This window comes from Pyrus communis, chromosome 15 (assembly GCF_963583255.1).
Source record: "Pyrus communis chromosome 15, drPyrComm1.1, whole genome shotgun sequence".
NCBI lineage: Eukaryota > Viridiplantae > Streptophyta > Magnoliopsida > Rosales > Rosaceae > Pyrus > Pyrus communis.
The window spans coordinates 9,694,448-9,717,759 of record NC_084817.1 but is presented as its reverse complement, the minus strand read 5'-3'; the positions used below and the strand labels follow the sequence as shown (position 1 = coordinate 9,717,759).

Sequence of the window (23,312 nt, the reverse complement as noted above, 5' to 3'; positions counted from 1 at the left end):
GAGCAAATCCAAATTGCCATTCACCAAAAGCTCGATGCCAACTCTCATCTACGCGTTCGTGCTCAACCACACCATCTGCAACTCTAACGCCTGCATCCATCGGCCAATGTTTCATCTCGTTAGGGTTCATTGGGTTGTGCCCGGTTCCTGAATTTGAAAAGGAAGACAAAAAGAAAAGTAAAGAATAAAAAGGAAGGAGAAGCATCTAGAAAGAAAGAGAGAGAAAAGAAAAAGAAAAAGAAGGGGGAGAGAATTAAAAAAATGACAAATAAATATTTAGATCGCAAAATTAATTTAGCCCGTGATATTGTCTAATACTGTACTGCGATTTAGTTTGACATTGTATCAAATGCCTTATTATTCTTATGCTAGTTAGTTCATGTCAAGTTAATTCAACTTAGTCTCTGAACTTAGTCAAATCCAAGATAGTCCGGTAAAACAAACACATCCTTCATGTCTAGTTTCTATTAGCTTCAAAACAATTATGTTATATTTAATGGCCTCTTAGCTTAAAAAGATGGGCAAAGATTGAAAGAATTAGATCTATTTGTCAATTGAAAAATGTTAAGGGGATTTTCTCAAAAGTGTAATTTTCTAGGAATTTTTGTAATCTCACAGTAACGTTAATTCTCATGCTAATATTATAAAACATTGTACAAAAAATATGAGGTGGTAAAAAATTCATAGAGAGTCCCATTAGCATTTCTCCAATCAATTTGTCTTTGAACTTGTATTGAGCTGTCAATTTCTCTCTTAAACTATAATTTTAACTAATTACCTTCCCAATCTTTTATAAATAGTCAATTTCTCCCTTACGTTAGATTTTGAATTCTTTCATCCAATTTTCCATTCATTTTAGTTACATGAACAACACATGACAACTGTATGAAGGCAAAAGGATAATTCTATTTTGATGAATTAGGGGCAAAGACAATACTTTGCAATTGCTAATTAGACTCCCATGGCTAATCTTCAAACATAAAACATACGAAGTCAGATAGGGGAAGAGAAGAAGAAAAAAACAATTTGATGTTCATATAAGGATAAAATTCCTTTGTTGCCTTCAAACATTTGCCATATGTTATCCATATGACCAAAAAGAATGAAAAATCGGATACAATCAAGATTTTGAGGAGAAATTAACAATTCCTTACAAGTTTGAGAGCGAAAATCTACAAATGAATTGATTTGTAATTAACTAATAATTTACGGCCTCTTGTGCATTTTTGTATGAAAATGTCTAGAAGATGAAAAACAGATTTATTTAATTTGACGTGTGGTGTGCATCAATTAATGGGATTTGGATCCCATCTGAGAATTCTAAAAATCCTCGGATCCTATCATTTCATCGTACATTGTGAAATAAAATATCATTATGAATTTTTTTATTTAAAAGTAAACGTTAACAGTACTTAACAAAATCTAATCGTACGATAAACGATGAATGAATATAATGTAGATCCTCATAAAGAGAATCCTCATCTTATCAATGCATATGTAACATTGCTCCTACTCTTCTTCTCAAGTACTCCATTGGAAGTTAACGGCGGTTAGAAACTTTAGATGCAAGCAAGCAAATGAATCAAAACAAAATACAAAGGAAAAATAAGTAGGACCATTTCCCTGCAATGAGATTACGACATTTCCTTACAGACTCACTTTTGTGTTTCTCTCATAAATCCCATTAACGTGACAAATCCTTATTTTATTTTGTATTTTTTTTTAAGTTTTTCAATAACATATTTTGTTGCTTAATGACGATTGTTATGAGTTCACATACGTATAGTTTGTTAACCGCTGAAATTCTTTTTAGAAAATTCTATTTCAATCTTTGAAGAAGATCGTTTTTATAATAAAACTGTGTATAAGATTAAAAACTAACTTAAGTCTTTGACATTTAAGTGTAATAATCAAATATTAATTAGGCTGTAATAGCTATTGAGCTTTTGTATGTAGGTTATATAACTTATATTGATCCTCATAAACAATAAAAATATTATTTGACAATTATTATTAAGTTCCTACAATAAAAAAAACCACATACATCATATATTCTTCATTGTGCGTAAATTTCTATATATATGCATCTAACATACCTATATATGTACTATAGTTATGTTCCGAGATATTTTGTACCGATACAATTGTATTGAAACTTATGTCCCAATGCAATCGTACCAGGACCGATCCAGAGATTTTTGAGGCCCGGGACGACGCTAAAAAATGTGCCCTCACTTCATATAAAAAAATTTATTTATTTTCTCACATAAGACATCAATAGAATTATATTTAGAAAAACACTTCAAACTCAATAATTTAAAAACACGGAATAACTAATTTATTTTGTATCGAGAGAAGGAAACCAAAAAACTTCGGGCTTACAAGTAGATAGATTATGAGTTTTGTTTTCCATCTAAACTTTTAAGTGAGCTATTTTTTCTTATTTACTAACGTTAATATAAGACTAAGAATATAATAATATTTTCGAGTCTTTAAGGATATGTATAAGTAATGAATGAACACTAAATTAAACTTTTTTATGACACGTAATATTATTTGCAAATTTGGGCTAAAAATTAGTTTACGCGTTACTCTTTGTTGAATATTAAACTTGAATTAGAACGGATATTTAAAAATAGCAAACCACATAACTACTAGCTAGTAAATAAATTAACAACCAAACAAAAATTTGTAAAAAATTGAAAAAAATACTCATGCACATAGCATTTCAAACTTAGGACCTCTCGTTAATTTTAAACAACGACAAAAACCATTGCTTATAATTAAACTTCTTGATCATTTAGCCAAATTTTATAAATTTATACTATTATGAAAAGAAATTTGTAAAAATTGGAATGTAAATAAATACACACGGTGTTTTGAACCTAAGACCTCCTCATTAATTTTAAACAACAAAACCACTAGTTATAGTTAAAATTCTTTGTCACTAAACCAAATTTTATAAATTTATACTCTTATAAAAATATATATAATATACCATCCTAATAATTTTGGTGCCCCCAATTTTTTTGGGCCCTAGATGATCGGCCTGCCTGCACTGGGCCTGGGCCAAGCCTAAATCGTACCGAAACTGATGTGCCGATATATTCGTACTAAAACTTATGTATTGATACATTCATACTGAAACTTATGTATCGATACATTCATACCAAAACTTATGTACCGATGCAATCGTACTGAAACTTATATATTGATACATCATACCGAAAACTTTGTACTGATACATCAAATCAAAACTTATGTACCGATGCAATCATACTGAGACATATGTTTTGATATTTCCATACCTATGAGTTTTTTTTTTTTAATATAAATTGTTTTTGTATTGTTGTTGAATTTTGTTATTATAAGAAATTAAATTTGAATAAAGTCTTTTTCTAATATGTGCGGACATGATAAATAAAATGGTTCATTCGTTGAATATAAATATGAATAATTTTCACAGCTATATTTTTCCTCGATTATTGTCATCCTTTCATGTTACATATTTTATTAATTTTATGATAGATTCAAAATTATGTATTCTCTTCTTTTTAATTTAAAAAAAAAAAAAATTCCTTGTTTGCCGAGGTTAATCAAAGTGCGTAAGTTGGTAATTTGATAAAATAAAAAAAATTTGGTAATTACTTTTAGTATTTAGTTTTCATTTTTTTTTTTCTGTTAAAAGAAATTGAAAGTACTTACTAAATAAAATTAAACATAAATAATATTTGAAGAAAATTGATCGTATGATGTGCGATGAACGGATACAAACGATCCTTACAAAATAGATCAGGAGAAAGTGTTTTTCCATTAAAGTAAAAGAGTTGCTTTATACCTGTGAAAGGGGGTTGGGATTTTACTTTTTGTCCCAAGGGGGACACGTGGGGTATAATATTCATATTCATATATTGATCAAGTTACAGTAATTATTACATGCATTCGGCCTTGCTTTCTTCCGATGGCCTTTTTGATCCATTAATTAATTAATTAATTAATGTCAACCTAAGGGGGAGAGAAACACTAAAAGACTCTGTTAAAAATAAAATTTTCATATTTTTAACATAGTATTTTATAAAGAAAATTAATAAAAAATGTTTGAAATTCTTAAATTTTAACAATAAGAATAAAATAGATGATAAAATGACTAGTATTAGGATTAAATTTTCAATGTAAAAATATAATTTTTCGTTAAAATAAATAATACAGAAAACTTTTCGTTAAAGTTTCTTATTTTATAATGTTGATATTAATAGTAAATTATGAGTGACGGAAAATCGATAAAATATACACGTAAAATCATCAATAGATGACTAACACTGGAATGCTGGATATCTTCATAATATGCCCGAAATCTAAGACGCGGCGGAGCGGGACTGTTTGAACTTTGAGGGGGTAGGTTATAGGTATTGTGGTGGTTCCCACAAGACATGTGAGGATAGTTTGAGTAAATAAATTTGAATTCCCATTCAGGCTTGTCCAGTCCTACCTTCCCTCATGGAATTCAATTCCCGCGGCATCAAAAGTTTGACTCAGATATGTAAAAATGAGACTTTCTTAAAAGTAAGACAATCTATTGATACTTTGTTACTTTATATTTTTAGTGTAATATATTAATATTAGTATAAAAATTAACGTTAAACTGTGAAGTGACAAAAAATCTATAGAGAGTCATACTTTGAAAGAGTCTCCTAAACATTTATTTAGACTCCAAATTTAATGTGGTACTTTTCATAAGGCTAGGTCATTGAACAAAAAAGTAGTCAAAATGACACATGAGATTAGCATAACTCTTTATTTTGATCTCTAAGATTTAAAATCGATAGAAGTGGTTCTTAAGTTTATCTACTGTCAATCATTTCGGTCATTCCATGAAAGAACTCCGTTAAATAATGAAAATGACAACAATATCCCGAATTGTTGTCAAATCATTTTGGCCTATTGTTTATTAAATTGATGATATATTTGTTATTTTGTTCCTTATTTATCAAAGGTTTTTCATGGAATGATCAAAATAATTGACCGTGGACAAACTCAAGGCCCACTTCTATTGATTTCAAATCTCAGAGACCAAATGAAAAATTATGCCAATCCCAAGAACCATTTTGGCTAAAAAGCCAACAAAATATGACTCCATGTACTTTTGCTAAGCATATGGTGGAGGTGGACTTTAAACATATATGTTTGCTTTCCACCTTGTGTCTAAAAATTCTCTGCTATGATAAAAGGTGATGACTTTATAAAATTTAACACGGAATGACAATTCCATATGAGTGTTTGTATTGAAACTAAGCTTAGAAGTGCTTTGGACAATGCCATGTTTTTTAGGGATTCTTTTTGTCAAAAGAGTTGGATTCTTATTTGGTAATCCAATAATGTCAATGTGGTCATATGACTACATTCTTGCTTTTATGAGAAGCATAACAACATATATGGGACCACAACAAATGTAAGTACATATGCATGTTATGGGGTTTTGTGGAAATCCCCCAAATTATTGTCAATGTGGTCACAGGACCTTTGAGAGTTTGGTCCTATGGCACTTTCCCTTCCTATTAATGGCATTACTTCTTTTTATGTATAGCTAATTTACTTTTGATACATTTAACCCAACAACCAAACATCAACGATGTTATTAGGGGAGAGAACAAATAGTTAAGTGACTAAATTATCCAGCATCTGCAGAAAGGGGGAGATAGATCCAACTAAAACGAAAGTCGCTAACAAAATATATGAACTTGGGGGAAATGACTGATGCAACACTCTTTCTCAACCGGTGGGAGCTGGCGGTTAAGGAATTTTACTTCTCTTTCGCTGTGAAAATGTTGTTAAACAATTGTCAATCAAATCCATATTTCAATGAAGAATGGTGAATTAAATCAGTCTAATAGGCCACGACCACGTTCATATACAATACAAGTTCATATGGTAGGATAATTTTTTTTTTTCTTCTTTTTTTGGCAAAACGCTTGTAATTTAGTTGATTAAAAACATTTGCTATTGCACACGATGTTTTGAGTCATCTTAATAAGTTTCAATACAATTCCTTAGAGCATTAACAATGGAGTTCTTAAATAGGAACAACCACCGAAATGAGTATACAACAAATATGAAGATAAAATAAATCTCTAATGAATCAAAAGGTGAATCCCTTAAGTATAAGGATTCACCGGATACTAAGTACATGTACTCACATATAGAGATTGAAATGATGGACCCGTTGGACAACTTAAGTGGTTAGCTTCCCCACCAAACTGAGTGCTGCTGTGCAGCATGAACACCAAATGGATCTTTGCATGAAGAAAAGGGAATTTTGGACCTTAGGGTAGAATATCATTTTTACTCTAAAACGTATTCATTTGGAGTGTCAATAACATTTCCCTTAATGTTTTGTTTATTAGGTATTGAATCAATGTATTTATTTTAATTTTTTTCTATTTAACAAATGATATTATTTACACTAAGTAAGGGGGTGGCTTAGCCTTACAATAGGCTAGCAACTATATGGTTCAAAATCACTTTTTGGCGAGAATTGAACATAATACCTCTCACTTATAAGTAAAGATGAATATCACTAGACCATAGTATTAAATGTCAATGTATTTTTTTTAATTAATAGTAAGCTAATGCCATCTTCCCTGTCTCTAATTATTCCTCATATGTTCACCATTGATCTGGTTTAATATAAAAAATTATAAAAAAAAAAAAAAAAAAAAACGAGGTTACCACATTACAATATATTTTCTATATAGGAAAACTCAAATACTTTTCAAAAATGTCAATTCGTATAGGTACAAAAATAAAATACGAAGAAAAAAACGTATCCCAACCGTCTACCGACTCTTTGGATTGATCACAGATTGGGATCTGGGTAAATTCATGTGGGTCCCATTTAAATTAAGGAGCACAATGAATGTACGTTTCACTCAATTCGTGGTGCTTTCGGCTGCTTTTGTTTTATTTTTATTTTTAATTACTTAGGCCCCGTGTAGTGGGCAAGCTGGACTCTGCTATTTTCACTGAAATTGGCCTGTAGCACAGTTAAAGTTTGGCAAGAAAAATTGTAACACTAATTGTATTGGTTACAAATATGAAACAACGGAAAATATAATAATTATGTAATGCAATCACACATATGTGTTATGTAACTCATCTCTGTTAATCAAATTTTATTTCTAAGGCTCAATCTCATTCAATTTACCAAACCAGCCTTAAAGATCTCTCTTAAAAGTGAAATTTTTTGTTATCTTATATTTTCGGCATAATAATTTATAATATTGGATGAAAATTAACGTTAAAACTATACATAAATTTCATAAAGAACTCTCCTTTTGAGGGACTCCATTTAGCTTCTTTTTTTTTTTTTTTCCCTTTTATCTTTATTAGATTTTATGTGGTGCTTAATTAGCAACATTTCGAAGGAAAAAAAATAATTTATAAACACACTTCAACTAAAAAATTACATAATCGTATGTAATTACAAAACCTTATATCCTGCAAGCTTCCTAGTTACCCAAACACAAAGTACGAAAAGCAAAATAATATTTGTTTTTTACTTTTGTGAAATCTTATTTAATTTAAGAAAGAGAATTGTTATTAGCACTTCAAAAATCTTATTTGGCATTCCAAACTTTCTATAATTTGAAAAAAAAATACACTTACGAAAAGTGTAAAATAAGATTTTTAAAATGATAATAACAAATCTCCGAAGAAATATGTATGCATCATGCTTTGTTTGCTACCTCCACAAGTTCCAAAAAATTCCGCAGTGTAAGGAATAGACAAATAAATAAAACTTTATTGTTGGAAAATTACCGTTTCATTTTTGTCCTCGGTAAACGCTTTGGGTAGATACTTCACGTGGACACAGTGTTGGCCTGTTGCTGTTGGTGGTATGTGATCTCACCGTATGCATAAAAATACAAGAAAATATGACCACATCAAATATTCAATCGTTCTCAAAATAAAAAATAAAAAATTCAATCGTTCAATTCAATATTCTAATTTTGGTATCTAGTTGCTTCCTTTAAGGATGCCAAGGAGCCATCCACAAAGAGGTTGTAATTTATTTTCTATTTTTTTTTAACAAACGACTTTATTTAAACGATAGGAAATGAGGTTTTAGCATCACAATGAGTTAGTAATAATGTGATTCAAATTCGTTTTTGACGAGAATCGAATCTAACATCTCTCGCTTACAAGTAAATAGTTTGTAATTTATTTACCAATAAAAAAGAGTTTGAATTTTGAGCCAAGTGTTTTTTTTTTTTGTTTTTGGTCAAAGTGATTGAGAACCTAATTTTTTGGAAAATACCTAGAAATAGGACAATTTATCAATCTTGAGACAAAAATAGGACATTTCAAAAATGCACACGGGATGCACCACAATTGAACTGAACTGGAATTTTCCTATACCTTGAAATGACTTAATTGCCCTCGTATATAAATGAGTTATTTCCTCTCATTTTCTGATTTCTCTCTCTACTCTCTCTCCTTTCCTCTCTCTCTTCTCTCACTTTCTCCCTCACGCACTCTTTCTCCCCTTCTCAATGTGCACACACGGTGCACTATCATCCCGACCAACATAGCCCAAATTGAAGCCACCACCAATTTCATCTCGTCCTCACGAGTCCAAAACACCCAACCTTGTCATGAATCTCATCCCCGATCATTAGAATCGAAACTCAAGCAGGCCGCGAGTTTTCAAGCCATTTTCCGGCATCACGGCAAACAATCGAGGCTTGAGACCACCATCACTGGACTCGCATCGAGAGTAAGAACAAAGCCTAGTCATTAACTGTTGGTGCACAAAACCCATTTGTTTTTTTGCTCTCTTCCTTCCAATATTTGCAAATTAGTGGGATTAAAGAAGTGAGCTTTTTCATATTTGGGGAAGGGGAGAATAAACCTAGAAGTTGTATGAAGTAATAGTGAAACAAAATTTAATCAATTTCTCCCTTCTATATCATGGAATTCCCTACCTTGTTTGAATGTTGTGATGGTGTTTACTAAAAATTGGTGATTTGTTGGGTGAAATTTTTAGGATATGCTCACTGTATGTATACGACATGCACATGATATGCTCACAGATCTGAGCCAAACCAAAAGTCTAGATCTCACAACTCTCTTTTCGAAATCAGAAAAATGACGTCATCACCTGTAACATCACCATCAAAATTTTCAATGTTACTATTTTATAAGGTCACACAATCAGAAAGAGGAGATTTTCTACTTTTGGGCCTAAATTTCACAACTTTGCCGTGCACATGAACCCCTCTAAAAAAAAAAAACACAATTTGTTGTTTTGAACTTGACAACATTTATCCAAAATATTCATCATCAACGATGCGAAGCAATCAAATATTTAACTATTATTATTATTTCTCTAATTTGTTCTATAGAATTAACTAATAGAAACTAAGTTAGTTTCTTAATTTACATTATAAAATTATAATAAACTAATAGAAATTAAGTTGAAAACATATAAACTTAGCATGAATTTTATAAAAAAACTTATCCAAAACAACACCGTTTTGAGTTTGGGTTGTTAAAAAAAAATTAAAAAAAATTCAAACGCTCCACTTTCGCTGGGCAGATGCGTTTTTTTCATAGCTCCGCCCTAAAAACCACCTAAGCAAGTCTTAAAACTAATTTTTAAAAACACTAATATTTGATTGAATAAACTACACTGTTATGGATTTGGCAAACAAAATGCAGCTCTTCTCTTACTATATGATATGTCAAGCGATTATAACTAAATTGTTATTAACATTCTAAAATAATCGTTATGTAAACAGAAAACAAACACAAATAACTATTGTCTCAATCGTATTTTTCAAGTTCCATTTGATTTGGTTCACAATAATAGGGGAAAAAAAACTATTAAAACGAAGGAAAGATATATCACCATACCAAAATGATAACTCGATTTAAATAGGGGTGTGCTATCCACACACTCTTTTTTACTTGTCACACACCTTCTTAGTTTCTGGCCATCGAATTGAATGAATTAAAGAAGATAAAATCACAGAAATTAATAAGGAGTGTGTGAGAACTAAAAAAAAAAAGTGATATTTTAAATCAGGGAACTATTATTAGCACTCCAAAAATCTCATTATACACTCCTCATAAGTGTATTTTTTTTTAATTATAGAAAGTTTGGAATGACAGATAAGATTTTTGGAATGCTAATAACAATTTCATTAAATAAACTCAAATTTAACATTTTATTAAGTTTCCCTCCTTTTTTTTTTTTTTTTTTTTTTTTTGAAGTACTCTATAAATTGGCAATTAGCGCATTCCAGAATCTAAAATCCAAATCCATTTCAGCTGCTGCTTTTGCCAAAAGCTCAAACTTTACATACACACAGAGATCGACACTCCAATGGCTTCACCATCTCAGTCGGACCTTCAGCTCCAACTCCAATCGGAGTCCGAGTCTCCGATGTCATCCATCGTCTACGGTCATTTCACTTCTCTCTCGCGCAATTCAATTTCACTGTCATTTGCGATTCCGTTCTACGATTTCTTCCCTTCTAATTTGAGTTTTGAGCGCCAAGAAAAAAACTGTTTAAATTTAAATTAAATTTTGGATAAAATGGCGCAGTGATTTCACAGCAAGTCCAGGGTGCGATGGAGAACATGTTTAAGATGATGAGGTCAGTTTTCAATTATTCTTTTCAATTGATTTCAATTTCAACGAACTGTTTGATCGATTTGAATCTTCCGAAGTTTTGAAGGACGATTTAATTATTATTTTTTTTTATAGCGAAATTGATGAGAACTCTGCCGGGATTTCGGAGGAGATCGAGAAGTGCAAGGAATCTGCTCTGGAGAAGAAGAAAGGCTTAGAGGAAGCCAGAGAGCAAGTCGAGAAGGCCGCTTATGCCGTTTTGGAGATGCTCAACAACCGTCCATAGAATGCACAGGTGCTGTAAGTTCTTGAATCTTCATATTTTCCATGAATTACATTATAAAATTTCGTTTACAAGATGGCCGAAACTGATTGATTAGTCTTCATTCGTTCATACATAGAGTGTTTGTGTTCAAAAGATAAACAAGCGGTCGTTGTCTCTTAATGCGTTTAGCTCTTCGACCTGTGAGCCGTCCGCCATCACAACCGTGCTCCCTCTTTTTCCCAACTTTTTCTCTGCATTTTCGCAGTAAAATAGTTAGTAAGTTCGAATATGTTATCAACTTGTGACGAAAGTGTGAGCAAGGTCGAAAATTAGTGTTTTGTTTGGTATGAAAGTGATTGGTAAATGTTAGTTACTGAGAAGATTGTGATATTCTAGTTTGTTTGGCCATAGGTTGAATCATGAACTCTCCGGCCTTCTGTGGCGGATTTTATTCTCACCATTTGTATTAGCCACTAATCATCTCCGGCCATTTGTATTAGCCACTAATCTTCTCCGGCCATTTGTATTAGCCACTAATCTTCTCCGGCCATTTTATAGTTTTTGGAATTGTTTAGCTTAGTCCTTGAACAAATTTTTGTGGAGGTATGTGTCTCAAATATGGTAGTACCTGCTAATTTCAGAAGGTCTTCCACTGACTCGGGCAAATGAATGAGTTTTCCATTCGTGTAACCTTCATCTGGATGATGTCCGTGAATTATGACTCTCATAGGAATTGGCCCCAGAGTGGAAGTTTCGCTTGTTTCTGTAAAATGATAACAAAATCTTAAACTAAGATGACAAATATCCTGAAAAATTTCATGCATAGTATTGTAATGCTGTGTCCACATGTTCATCCTCTTCAAAAGAAAATTTGTGTTTCGCATTTTCGATTTGACTAAGGGATGAGTTTACCTTCCGTGTTAGCTTCTCCTTGGTAATTCACTGGTTCGTTTGGTTGTATATGCTGCAAATAAAATCATCATCATTAGCATGAACCGAAACTACTCAGTGTTGGGTTTCCTTCAATGCAGTTGAAGTTAATCTAAGTAAAATGTCTGGAAGAATTCCGAGTTCTTAGTCTTTTACATTGGTGTGAGCTCACGATGTTTTTCTCTGACAAACAATACAATCTAAGGAAAAGCCATATAAGTAGACTCAGATTTACGGTCAAAGTATTCTGTCAAAAATGGAGATGTGTACCTCTATATTTAGGTCATCCAACAATTCTGTTAGAAACGGTAGTTCTTCTCGCACCTCTGTTTGCAAGTCTCTCAAGTGCTGAAAAGGAAAGAGTCAGCATAAACAACTGCCTATGCATGGTAGGGTTATTTGTATATCTTAAAAGAACAAAACGAGAGCAATGGATATTTAGGTCACAATGCGAAGCTCTATGTTTTAGCGAAATGATGTGCCTGAGAATTTACTTAATCTCATCAAGTTTTTTTCTTAAAACTTCCAAACCATGTCACGATAATATTGTGGAGGGAATGAGATAGATTTGTTACCTCGATTAAGTTTTTGAATATTATCTTGCTGTCTTCATTCTGTGACTGTACCATTTGCTTGAATGATTGATGACTGATCCGAATAACCTGAGAAAGCTTTTTTGTTCTCACTGTAAAAGGTTGGGAGATGTTGAAACATATCCCAATTTCTCCTACCAAGTCTGCAGATCCTAGGTTTGACAAAAACTTAAAATACAAGCAAGTTTAATTAGAACAAGATACATAAGAAAAGGCTTCTCATTGTCAACATTGATGCAATAGCTTGTTTATGTGTCAGAATTCAGAGGTTTGATTCATAGGTCATCAGTTAGTTGGTTAAACATGTTAGCGATCTCCCGCTTAATGCTACTTTTTCTTTCTGTTAAAGCTAGGGGAAGAGAGGGGTATAGGTAGTTCATGGTTTCTGCTTTTACCATATCTATTCCTTGTATTCATTTTCAGACTGTATCTGGTTATTGAAGAGGAAATCTGAGATGAGCCATTTCTTACAAGTACAATATCCTTTCTGAGCTACGGTTCAAAGTTGAAGTTTTATGATCTTTGTTCATCTGCATCTGCAGGTTGTTGGAAGCTTAAAAGACACAACTCAACGTGAGAAAGCTAGGGGTGTCTTCCTTGAGGTTGGATTGATCAATTTCTGTATAGAGAGATGCACAGTAGGAGCTGTTTAAGATACTTTTGTGAATTTCGTTCCATACACGCTTATGTCATCTTGCATTTCATGCTTTACTATATTACGATAATTTCTTGACTCTCGAGCCTTTCATGTTTACCAGCCCTTCATGATTACTTCTTCATGTTTAGAACTTAAAGAGTTAAACTAGCACATACAAACGCAGTACACTCTCTATAAAAACTTTCTAGGCAGATGCTCTCCTGTATGGAAGATGCAACTTACATCTCACCGTTCATCACTGGGGAACCTTAAGAGAGTAAATTGCATCTTCCATATAAGAGAGGTTCTGGAACCCGAAACACTCTATGGAAGGCTCACAATGAAGTGCTCAAGGGTACCTGTTCTGTGCCGTTCTTGTACTTCAGCACGTCCTGCATTTCAAATATGCGATGCAAGTTTATGTTTCTACTATAGCGTGTATAGGAATGACCAAGATGACCATATTAGAGAGAGAGAGAGAGAGAGAGTACCAATGCTCCAGTTACTAGAATGTAGAAATCTGTTGGGATTTCGTTTTGTAAGATGATGTCAACTTTAGGTGGAAAATATTCTGCTTTCATCTCTGAAATCTGCAAACAACAACGTTCTTTGATGAATTGATGCAACGACGAGATCATTGCATAGGAAGAGAAGAGAGTAGCTATACCAATTGGACGGTAAGGTGTTCAGAGACTCCTTTGAACAGGTAGGTTTTCTCAATGGTTTTTTTGGAAAAGATGGTGGGCAATGCTGGATCTGATTGCCTTGGGAAGGTCTTGAAGCACCACTTCTTGCTGCAACTCTGCAGTCTTGAACTTGAGCTGCGTATGAGCCAGCATTTGCTCCTTCAACCCTTGAGGAAGTCTGTTCTTACTCGCATATCTCAGTATCTCATTGATTGCATTCCTCTGTTTACAAATCACATTGAACAATTTAACACAACTAGCCACTTCAAATTAGTCTATTATATAAGTAATCGACATTGCGTCTAGTTTATCAATGTTTTTCGCACACCCTTTTTCTCACTTGCTGCACACCCATATTAATTTATGACTTTTAAATTGCATATATTGAAGAATAATCAAACAACAAAAATAAACATGAGTGTGCAGAAGGAGAAAAATATGTGCATAAATTATTTCCCCTATCCAAATGTTGGGTCAATTATCCACATATGGGTGGTTATTATGGTTATGGACTCCAAAGTGGGTCCTACATGCATTCAAGATTAATACTGAGTAATGTTGAAAACATTGGCAATGTTGAAACCGTTGGCAACTTAATGAATGCCCACATAGTTTTTTCAATACCCACACAAAATGATGTAGACTTTGGAAATAAAGGTGATCGTATTTTCAAAGTGATGTGCTGTAAATTTCAAAATGTAAGAATATGTTCATATGAAGTTGCTCTATAAATAGAGCACTCCAATTGCTATCAAAACATACAGAAAACAAAAAGGAAAGATCAATAACAGTATCTATTCCTTCCTCTTTTATTTGTCATCCCCTTGAATTATAGTTACAATGTGATATTTTACCCCTACTTCGCTCATGTTACTAGTAAATGTTATCTCTCTAACGTTTACCTATTTATAACAAGTAAAGATTTTTTATAAGATAACGTGTTTATGTTATTAGACTCTGATTATTATTACACATTCAATCGGCATTCATGCAACAATCATCTCAGTTAATGTCCTTAGAAAGCCGATTTCTCTTTAGTTTATTTGAGAAAAATGCAAAGAGGAGGAAATGGTACCATGAATAAAGTTCGGACAGCGCTACGGACGATGAGATTGGTCATGTTTCCAATTATGTAAGCAACGAAGCCAATGTTGAAAAGCATATAGAAGATGGTAAAAATCTTCTCTTTGAAGTTGACCGCATGTATGTCGCCATATCCAACGGTGGTGAGAGTGACGGTGGCCCAGTAGATGGAATACGTGTAACACAACCAGATGCTTCTGGTCTCGAAGTCGTTGATTTGGATCCCGATCCATGTGTCCGCTGCTTCTTTCTGACGGGTTGCCATCCAGAAGAAGAAGCAACCTGATGAGTGCACTACGAATAGTGTAACCTGTGCTCCAAAACCCCACAAGGGAAAAAGAGGGGTTGATTCTAACTCTGTGCATTGTTACGATTTATGCTGTTAGATTGTGAATTAGGTTGTTGATTACGTAAAATCATGCTTCTTTGAATGTGTAGACATCATATATTCTAAATATATAATCAAATGAGATGGCTCAATGTGTTTGATAAATAAAAAACGTATGGTTAAGCGTACTTCAACTAACATATTAAGTTGTTAGACTGCTAATTATGATCCATGATAATAGGAATTCCGACCTAATTATGCAGTCACATGGTGAATATGTTAAGTGAAACAATAGCTCAAAGGAGGAAACTAGATACTCACACAAATTAGTTTGATGTATCGAACCCAGAAGTAGCTGAAGCGTGTGTCTTTCTCTAGCCTGCATGTGGATTAAACCGAAAATGTTCGCTAGGATCTTAATCACATGTTAATTATGTGTGATTAGGGATTTAATATGTAGTTAAGTGCTAAAGTACCTTTTGAAGAGTTCACTAACACGCCTGAGACGCCATAGGCGAAGCATATTAATGAAGCGAAAGACTTGTTGATGGTGCATATTGCCAGTAAGGATTCTATATATCACATGAAATGGTAGAGTAGATACTACGTCGAATGGAAAATATATTCTTGTAACATACCTATAATTGCCAACAGAAATAGATAATTTGTATTAGTATCAAGATTAATTAATCATCATTCTTAACTTATTTTTTTAGGGTGAAGCGCTGATTGAGTCCCTGAATTATCATCTTAGTGAAAATTAGGTCATTGAATTATTTTTTCATTAAAATAAAGTCCTTAAATTCATTAAAAATTGCTAATTTCTTCCCTACTATTATATGCAAAGCTATTTTATCCAATTTTTCGTTAACTTAAGTCACTTGACACACTTTAGAGTGTAATACCGTCATTTTCTCGTCTATAAGCCCTTAACATTTCATATAGGTTGCAAATCTAATGTCTAATTTACCCTCCAAAGCTAACTTTATACACTGTTTCTTTATGAAAAATTACCAATCTACCCTCCAATGTGTATCACACGCATGTAATGTGACTTAAATTGATAGAAAATTGAATACAGTAGCTTCAAATCTAACATTAGAGATGTAATTGGCAAATTTTTATAATTCAAGGACTGATGTTTTTGAAATAGTTTAAAAATCTGATTTTCACTCAGGTGATAATTTAGAGACTAAATTGACATTTTACCTTTTTTTTTTTTTTGTTTAATTATCATTGGTAGTGGCTAACTTTGGCAATCAATATGAGTTTTTTTTTTCGTATAAAACTCGTTGTATGTAAGATAATTCACAATAATACGAAATAAAGAATTAATTCAAGTGGTGAGGTAAGATAAATTAATAAGAATCAATTTAACTATGCTAGTGTGATCCATCCGAAGAAAGGAAATAAATTCCATACAATCATTAGTTTTTAAGATAATTTTTCCCGTTTTTTTTAATTTTAGTCGATTACTCACTGGACATTTATAATTGGCCAGTTTCTAGTAATGAATTTTTTTAGACGAGTAAGTATTTTTCTTATCTAAAATTGAGTCTTAAATTGAAAGAGGTGAATCAAGACGGTCATGTGAATCAAGTCACAAGAAAGACTAATGAAATGTCATCACAACTCTAACATGTTGCTGAAAAAGTAAGGCCGTGGAGAAGATTCATATATAGTTGTCCACATTAGGGATAACATTCAAGCAAAAGTGTACGGAATGAACTAGCGGAAGAGAAGAAGAAAAAAATCAAGATGGATAAACATTTCCGTAAGTATAACGCCAAGAGGAAAATTGACCAATTATAAAAGTTTAAGAGAAAAATTGGCTAAAACTAAAATTCTGGGTAGAAATTGGCAATTCTCATAAGTTCGGGGAAAAATCGACAAATAACTCAGTAAGAAAATATGACACCAATTGGTATCCAAAATTTATTTTAGTAAGTTGGTCTATCTAGCAAACCATCCAATATAGTATCAGCAAGATTCTTGAAATTTTCTTTCAAATCTCATCAATTAAAAAAAATCTTAAATTATATGGCAATACTAACAAGAATTTTTCATAATCAAATATGTTTCCTATTAAATAAAAAAAATCATAAATGGTATCAAATTAATCTTTTTTCTAAAAGGCAAAAAAATATCTAATTTATGACGCCATAAATCACTCCTAAAAAGGGCCGGGAGTAAATCCAGGGGGAGAAGAGAGATAAGAATGATTACCTCAAAGCGATTTTCTTGTGATCAAGTACTAAGAGGTAGGTTGTCTTGTCCAAGTAAGCCACGAAGAAAGTTAGGACGATATCAACGGCGAAGAATGCATCGACAGCCAAATCTACGGGCAGGAGTGATCCAGTTGCCACCTTTTTGAAGGCCAGTTCGAATGGCGACGCCCATGCTGAGTATATCACCAGCACCACCAAAAACGCCTGCCACCACCTTCGTGGATACGAAAACGTGTTGTCAGACTGTGAATCAGAACAGATATTTATACTCATTGTTAACTGCGATAGTATGTAACGTATGTCAAACTATATGATAAGAGAAAAGATCTCAGCGAGAACATTATGTTTTACCTATATCTCCTATCATAAGGAGCAATAACAAATTTCTTGAGCTGCAAGTGGGCTTCATCGACAATGGTTCCAAAAGCCGGTAAGATGCTGCTTGACACAGAGGCCAAGTTCCTAATCTCGCCGCCCGAACGCCTCCGGAACAGCAAAGGCAGCGGCGAAGCAGTTGCCGACCACGACGACATTTTCAAGTGAGAAGGGAGAGACAATAGGAGGCTGTTGCTTCTTGTTATATGTAGATTATAGTTCTAATTGTTTTTTTTTTTTTTTGGAAGGAATTATAGTTCTAATTGTTTGTGCGAGTGTGAGGGCTGAGTAAATCTTATGCTAATCAATTTTTTGTCACAAGTATATAAGATAATATTTTTTTCTACCTGATTTGGGGAATTATTTGTATCACATCCGTTTGCTTAGAGCCAAATATTTCCAAAAGAAGTATAAATTTAAATCTTTCTAAGCATCTTTTATCTTGTTTTGTTAATTAGCATCGCCTTTATAACTTCCCTTATCGGACAGTGTACATTGTATGGAGTATGTGGTCCGCTACTAATTAATTGGTATTTTCTCAAGTAGTCTCAAGTACATAGAGTTTCAAACCAGTGGCAGTGATGTATGGGTGAAAATCCAACATACAATCCGCTAGAATATTGAACCACACATTAAGCAGCATTTTAATTGATTCAATCTAAATTAGGAGAGGAGATATGAACTTGGGGTGCAGAATAAGAAGCATAGTGTTTTAGCTAATTCGGGTACACTCTAATCAGCACAAGTAATTAAGATAATGAACTAGAATTACAACTCTCAATAAGCAAAACGTGTATAATATGAAGAGGCTCCTCAAACCAATATGTTGATCGCTGATAATGAACTTGAATAATTCTACTTGAAAAGGACTCCACCTCGAATTCATCTTAAAATTGTATGGCACTAGGAATCACGAAGCTAGATAAGCAAATATAATCTCTAACATGAGGAGCCAAAACTTCTTCAAGCCTGGATGGTATAACCATGTAGTCGATCCATAAATGAGATTTGAATGTGCTTGCTAGTTCATGCTCGTGTTTGATAATGGCTTACCTCTTACAAAATGTTCTAAAAGACGTTAGAGGTTAGTCGAACGGCTGGCTGGGGGCCTAGCCTCCTAGGCGGACTAGGTGGATTTAAGTAAATTTATTATATTTCGTGTAAATAAGTGTCTGTTTATACTTGAAATATATATAATTTCATCATAAACTACAAAATAAAATGACATATTTATTATGAAGTATTGGAACATAATGAAAACATGGGGAGTAAAATATAATGTGTGCTCATTTAAGTATGTAACATGTCTCTTAGAATTTATTAAAAAAATAAAATGCATAATGAAAGTTATTTATTTTCTGTTTAAGTGAGCCGTGACCTAGGCGTGTCTGGACATGTTAGGCAAGTGGCTAGGCGGGCGTCTCAACATGTCTAATCGCATTTTCTTAATTTTCAAACCTTACAATAATTCTATTATTTAACGCTAAGATCGGATATGATTCTTTCCTTTTTTTTCATTTATGACTTTTGCATATTGTCCCACCAAAAAGCCATACTTCCCTTTAAACGGAAAGCAGTTATCTTGACCATCTTCTCCTCTGAAATAATTATTTCTTTGAAGAATTGATCCACAACTGAAACTCAATCAAAAAAATCTTCTATGCATTCACTACCCTCATAACGATGAATCTTCCCAACATCAAGTTGACGAGTTTGTCTTGAAGCAAATCCTCCAGTGCATTCTGCATTAACAAAAGATTGTCCGCAACCACCATAGAAGATCCTTGATGTGCCACAAATAGTCTTCCTCCCACAATCAACATTGAAGAGAGGTTTGCTTTTCCTACATCAATTATCATTAGAACATGGCAAATCCCTCCTCTAATACCAATTGACGCAACACGAAGAAAAGAGATTACAAGCGTAAAATCTTGAAGAACCAAAGTTTCTGGAATTCACTAGTTCGATAAAAATCCCAAAGGATATTTGATTGTTGATTGAAAAGATGAGTTACAATAATAACATCAACGACTTAAATAAGCCATTTACAACTTTTTGGACAACTCAAAAGCTTAGGGAATTAAACGATAATTAAATTACATTAATCATACAGAAAACAAAAGGTCCGAATTTTGTTATAGAAATTAAAACTACATTTTGAAATTCTAAACAACTTTAGATGACCACAAATACGACATATGACACGCCCAATTATAATACTCAAATATTTCTCACTGCCTATCCATCTCCATATCAATTGACTCAATATTTCTCAACTTTAATTCTTGTTTTTTCAGAATTCAAAACATTTTATTTTCTTTATACTTATTCGTCAAAATTAACCTACGTCTATGTCGGCTAAAACATTAGAGAAATTTTTATTTTTATTCTGATAAGATAAGTGCCTATTGACATTACTCAAAACCCTCAAATAAACACTTTTCCTTAGCAAACAGTCAAAGTTCATAGATTAATACTTAAAAAAAAAAAAAAAACAGATGAATTCGAGCTTAAGACATCTTTTAAGATTGTAAGTTACTAAACCAATAGCTAGTTATAAATTAGTACCGACTCATGTACCATATAGCATGAAAATTATTTATTTTGGTGTAAACAAATGAGGTTGGCAAGGAATTCACACGAACAAATGAAACATTGTCAAATCAGTTCAAAATTGAAAAGAGGTGAAATATGAGCTAGAATAGAAAATAATAGCGACTGGCCGGAGACACTGGCCACTCGGGTCAGTCAAACGGATGCTGAGTCTCTGCAATTACCATTCATGTATGTAAGGGGGGTTGGGGATACTGCTGACCTTGTGAAAGTAAAGGTGCTTTATAACTGATAGATGGTGGAGGACTAACCAGATTGACAAACACATTAAGCGCCGGTTGAATATATCTGGGACAAATAGAAAATCAGATTAAATGCATTGATATCAGAAAAGCAACACAACAAAGTAAGAAATGACTCGTAAGCAGGTCTTTAACTCAAGGTCCACACAGCTACCACCAACATGAATATTGCTTAATGTCGAATCATCTTGCGGCTGCTAGGGACCAATGCAACAATATGCAGAACACCCGATGCATTTGAAGTAATCGTGTAAATTACGCTCGACAGGTGGAGCCTGCAGAAAGAAAAATCAGGTATAATCACATACGGAATCAAGTGAAAAGGCAATAGAGTATATTGGAAGTTCATGTTGCAAGGGTGGGGAATATATTATACCTGGCATAACTCCAACATAGTAATAAGTCCATTAAAACCCAAATCTTATCTACTGCAGGCCAATGAGTTCTCACTTCTCACAAATGCAGGACCCAGCTTTCGGTCCTTCTGTAGCTGCAGGAATACTGCATCCACAGCTTCATCACTGATGTCAAGCGGCTTCAAAGCAGACCTTACACTTTGGAAGATTCTGAGCTGCACTTCGAGTGTTCTTATTTGGATCCACAAGCATAATAAGATGTGCTCTGAAGTACTGCTGCAAGGCAACACACGTGCGGAAAGCTTTTTGTTTCTCTGATGAAGTAAGTACGTCTGCAGGTGACCTGCCATTCCGAAGTGATCCTGAACTAGGGGGTCCTAGTGCCCCAGAATTTAGTCTAGACCTTACCGATGCAGCATCATTTAAAAGTCCCAGTAACTTCTGAAAGCCATCCTGAGAATCAAAAGCATCAAGAACGGCCCCGGGAACAAATGCAGCAGCAAAAAATAAGGCTGCATTTTTCCTGGCTTGATCCTGTGAGCACTCATGAAGTTGAAGTGCTAATTCAACCACCTGGTAGACCACATCTGAAGGAAGAGCACAAACCCGCTCCATTATTCCGTTAAAAACATTAATTGGCCATAAAAAAATGAACAGAGTAGATGAATTTAGTCACCTAAGTAAATGAGAATTAGACCTCTTAAATGCTAAGCTTCACCCGATATGTCATGACCTGGAGAGAGCCGATAGTAAATAGGCAAGAACAAATACCAAAGAAGGTTTGAGTAACCCCTATCCACAAACAAGGCAGAAAATTTACAATGAGCAGCCAAAGCACAGACAAGCTGCATCACATCAGGCAAAAGCATCGCAACGTTTGACGCCTCATATACAGACGTTGGTTCTTTTAAGACTCGATATTGTATCGATTAACATGTCAATAACAAAACACATTGACATGTTCTGGACACATTGTCGGTACAATATCGATCATGCACAGAGAATTTCTAAGCAGTTATGCAAATATCAAAGGATATAGACTTAGAGCAACAGATAATTCATAATTGTTGAACCTCGTTGTTTATTACAATCGATGTTGCTACACTAAGGGGAAGTGAAGGATTTGAACAAGGACTTAAGCAACTAATTAACATTTAATCATTCAGTACTTAAGCAACTAATTAACGTTTAATCATCCAGTAATCATAGTTCCAGCTCCTTCATCAGTCAAAATCTCAAGCAACAGAGAATGTGGCACTCTCCCATCAACAATGCTAGCAGTCTTCACACCCTGCGCCAGCGACCTCACGCAGCAACTCACCTTCGGAATCATTCCGCCGCCGATCTTCCCCTCCGCCACCATCTTCTTCACTCCATTGATATCAATCTCCTTCACCAAACTCGACACATCATTTCGATCCTCCAGAATTCCCGCCACGTCGGTCAGCAGGATCAGCTTCTCCGCCCCTACCGCCGCCGCCAGCTCCCCCGCCACCGTGTCCGCATTGATGTTATACTGCTGCCCGGTCTCGTCCGCCGCCACGGATGCAATCACCGGGATGTACCCTGCCTCGACGTTGGACCGCAGCGCGGCGGGGTCCACCCGCGCAACTTCCCCGACAAATCCCAATTTGGCGGCGTTCGGAACGGGCCGGGCCGTGACAAGCCGCCCGTCCATCCCGCAGAGTCCGATTGCCTTGGCGCCGGCCCGGTCGATTAAGGAGACCAGATTTTTGTTGACTTTCCCGACAAGGACCATCGATACGACCTCCATTGTTTTGGCGTCGGTGACTCGGAGGCCGTCGACGAAGGTCGCCTCGATGCCGAGGCGCTGGAGCAAGAGGTTGATCTCGGGGCCGCCGCCGTGGACGAGGATAGGCCTGAGGCCGACGCAGGAGAGGAGGACGAGGTCGTTGACGACGGAGGCCTGGAGGGACTCGGATTTCATGGCAGCGCCGCCATACTTGACGACGATGGTCTTGCCTCGGAATTTCTGGATGAAGGGGAGAGACTCGGCGAGGATGTCGACTCGGAGTTGCCCCGGAGTGGGATCAGGAGACGACGGGGATTGGGGGAGAGAGTTACGGATCGAGAGAGAAAATGGGGGTTTGCGGTGGAGGGAGAGGTTGTTTGGGAGCTTGAGTGATGGCGATGGGTTTATTAGGGTTTTAGCTGCCAACATTTTTGCTTTTCAGTGAGGCAGTGGAAGCGCGAGAGTGAAGTGAGACCTGAAGTGACGACTGAACTCACGTGAGAACCGATTTTATTCCAGTTTTTTTTTTTTTTTTTTTTTTGTCAAGCATAAATTTTATTGTACTTCAGTTAGTTGACACGAGCATTTGT

General features: G+C 34.6%; 2 protein-coding genes and 1 pseudogene across 2 annotated transcripts; 1 reads left to right on the top strand and 2 right to left on the bottom strand.

Annotated features, from left to right (window-relative positions):
* The first annotated feature begins 10,331 nt into the window (after window positions 1–10,331).
* On the top strand, window positions 10,332–13,133 carry LOC137718271 (uncharacterized). The gene is made up of 4 exons (XM_068457789.1): window positions 10,332–10,463; window positions 10,607–10,658; window positions 10,769–10,933; window positions 12,964–13,133. The coding sequence occupies exons 1-3, from the start codon at window positions 10,385–10,387 to the stop codon at window positions 10,917–10,919; spliced, it is 282 nt and encodes a 93-aa protein (XP_068313890.1). The 5' UTR covers window positions 10,332–10,384; the 3' UTR covers window positions 10,920–10,933; window positions 12,964–13,133.
* On the bottom strand, window positions 10,930–17,983 carry LOC137718268 (potassium channel KAT3-like; annotated as a pseudogene).
* Window positions 17,984–22,010: 4,027 nt separating this feature from the next.
* Window positions 22,011–23,193, bottom strand: LOC137718269 (acetylglutamate kinase, chloroplastic). The gene has a single exon (XM_068457788.1). The coding sequence runs from the start codon at window positions 23,149–23,151 to the stop codon at window positions 22,162–22,164; it is 990 nt and encodes a 329-aa protein (XP_068313889.1). The 5' UTR covers window positions 23,152–23,193; the 3' UTR covers window positions 22,011–22,161.
* Between the last annotated feature and the right edge of the window lie 119 nt (window positions 23,194–23,312).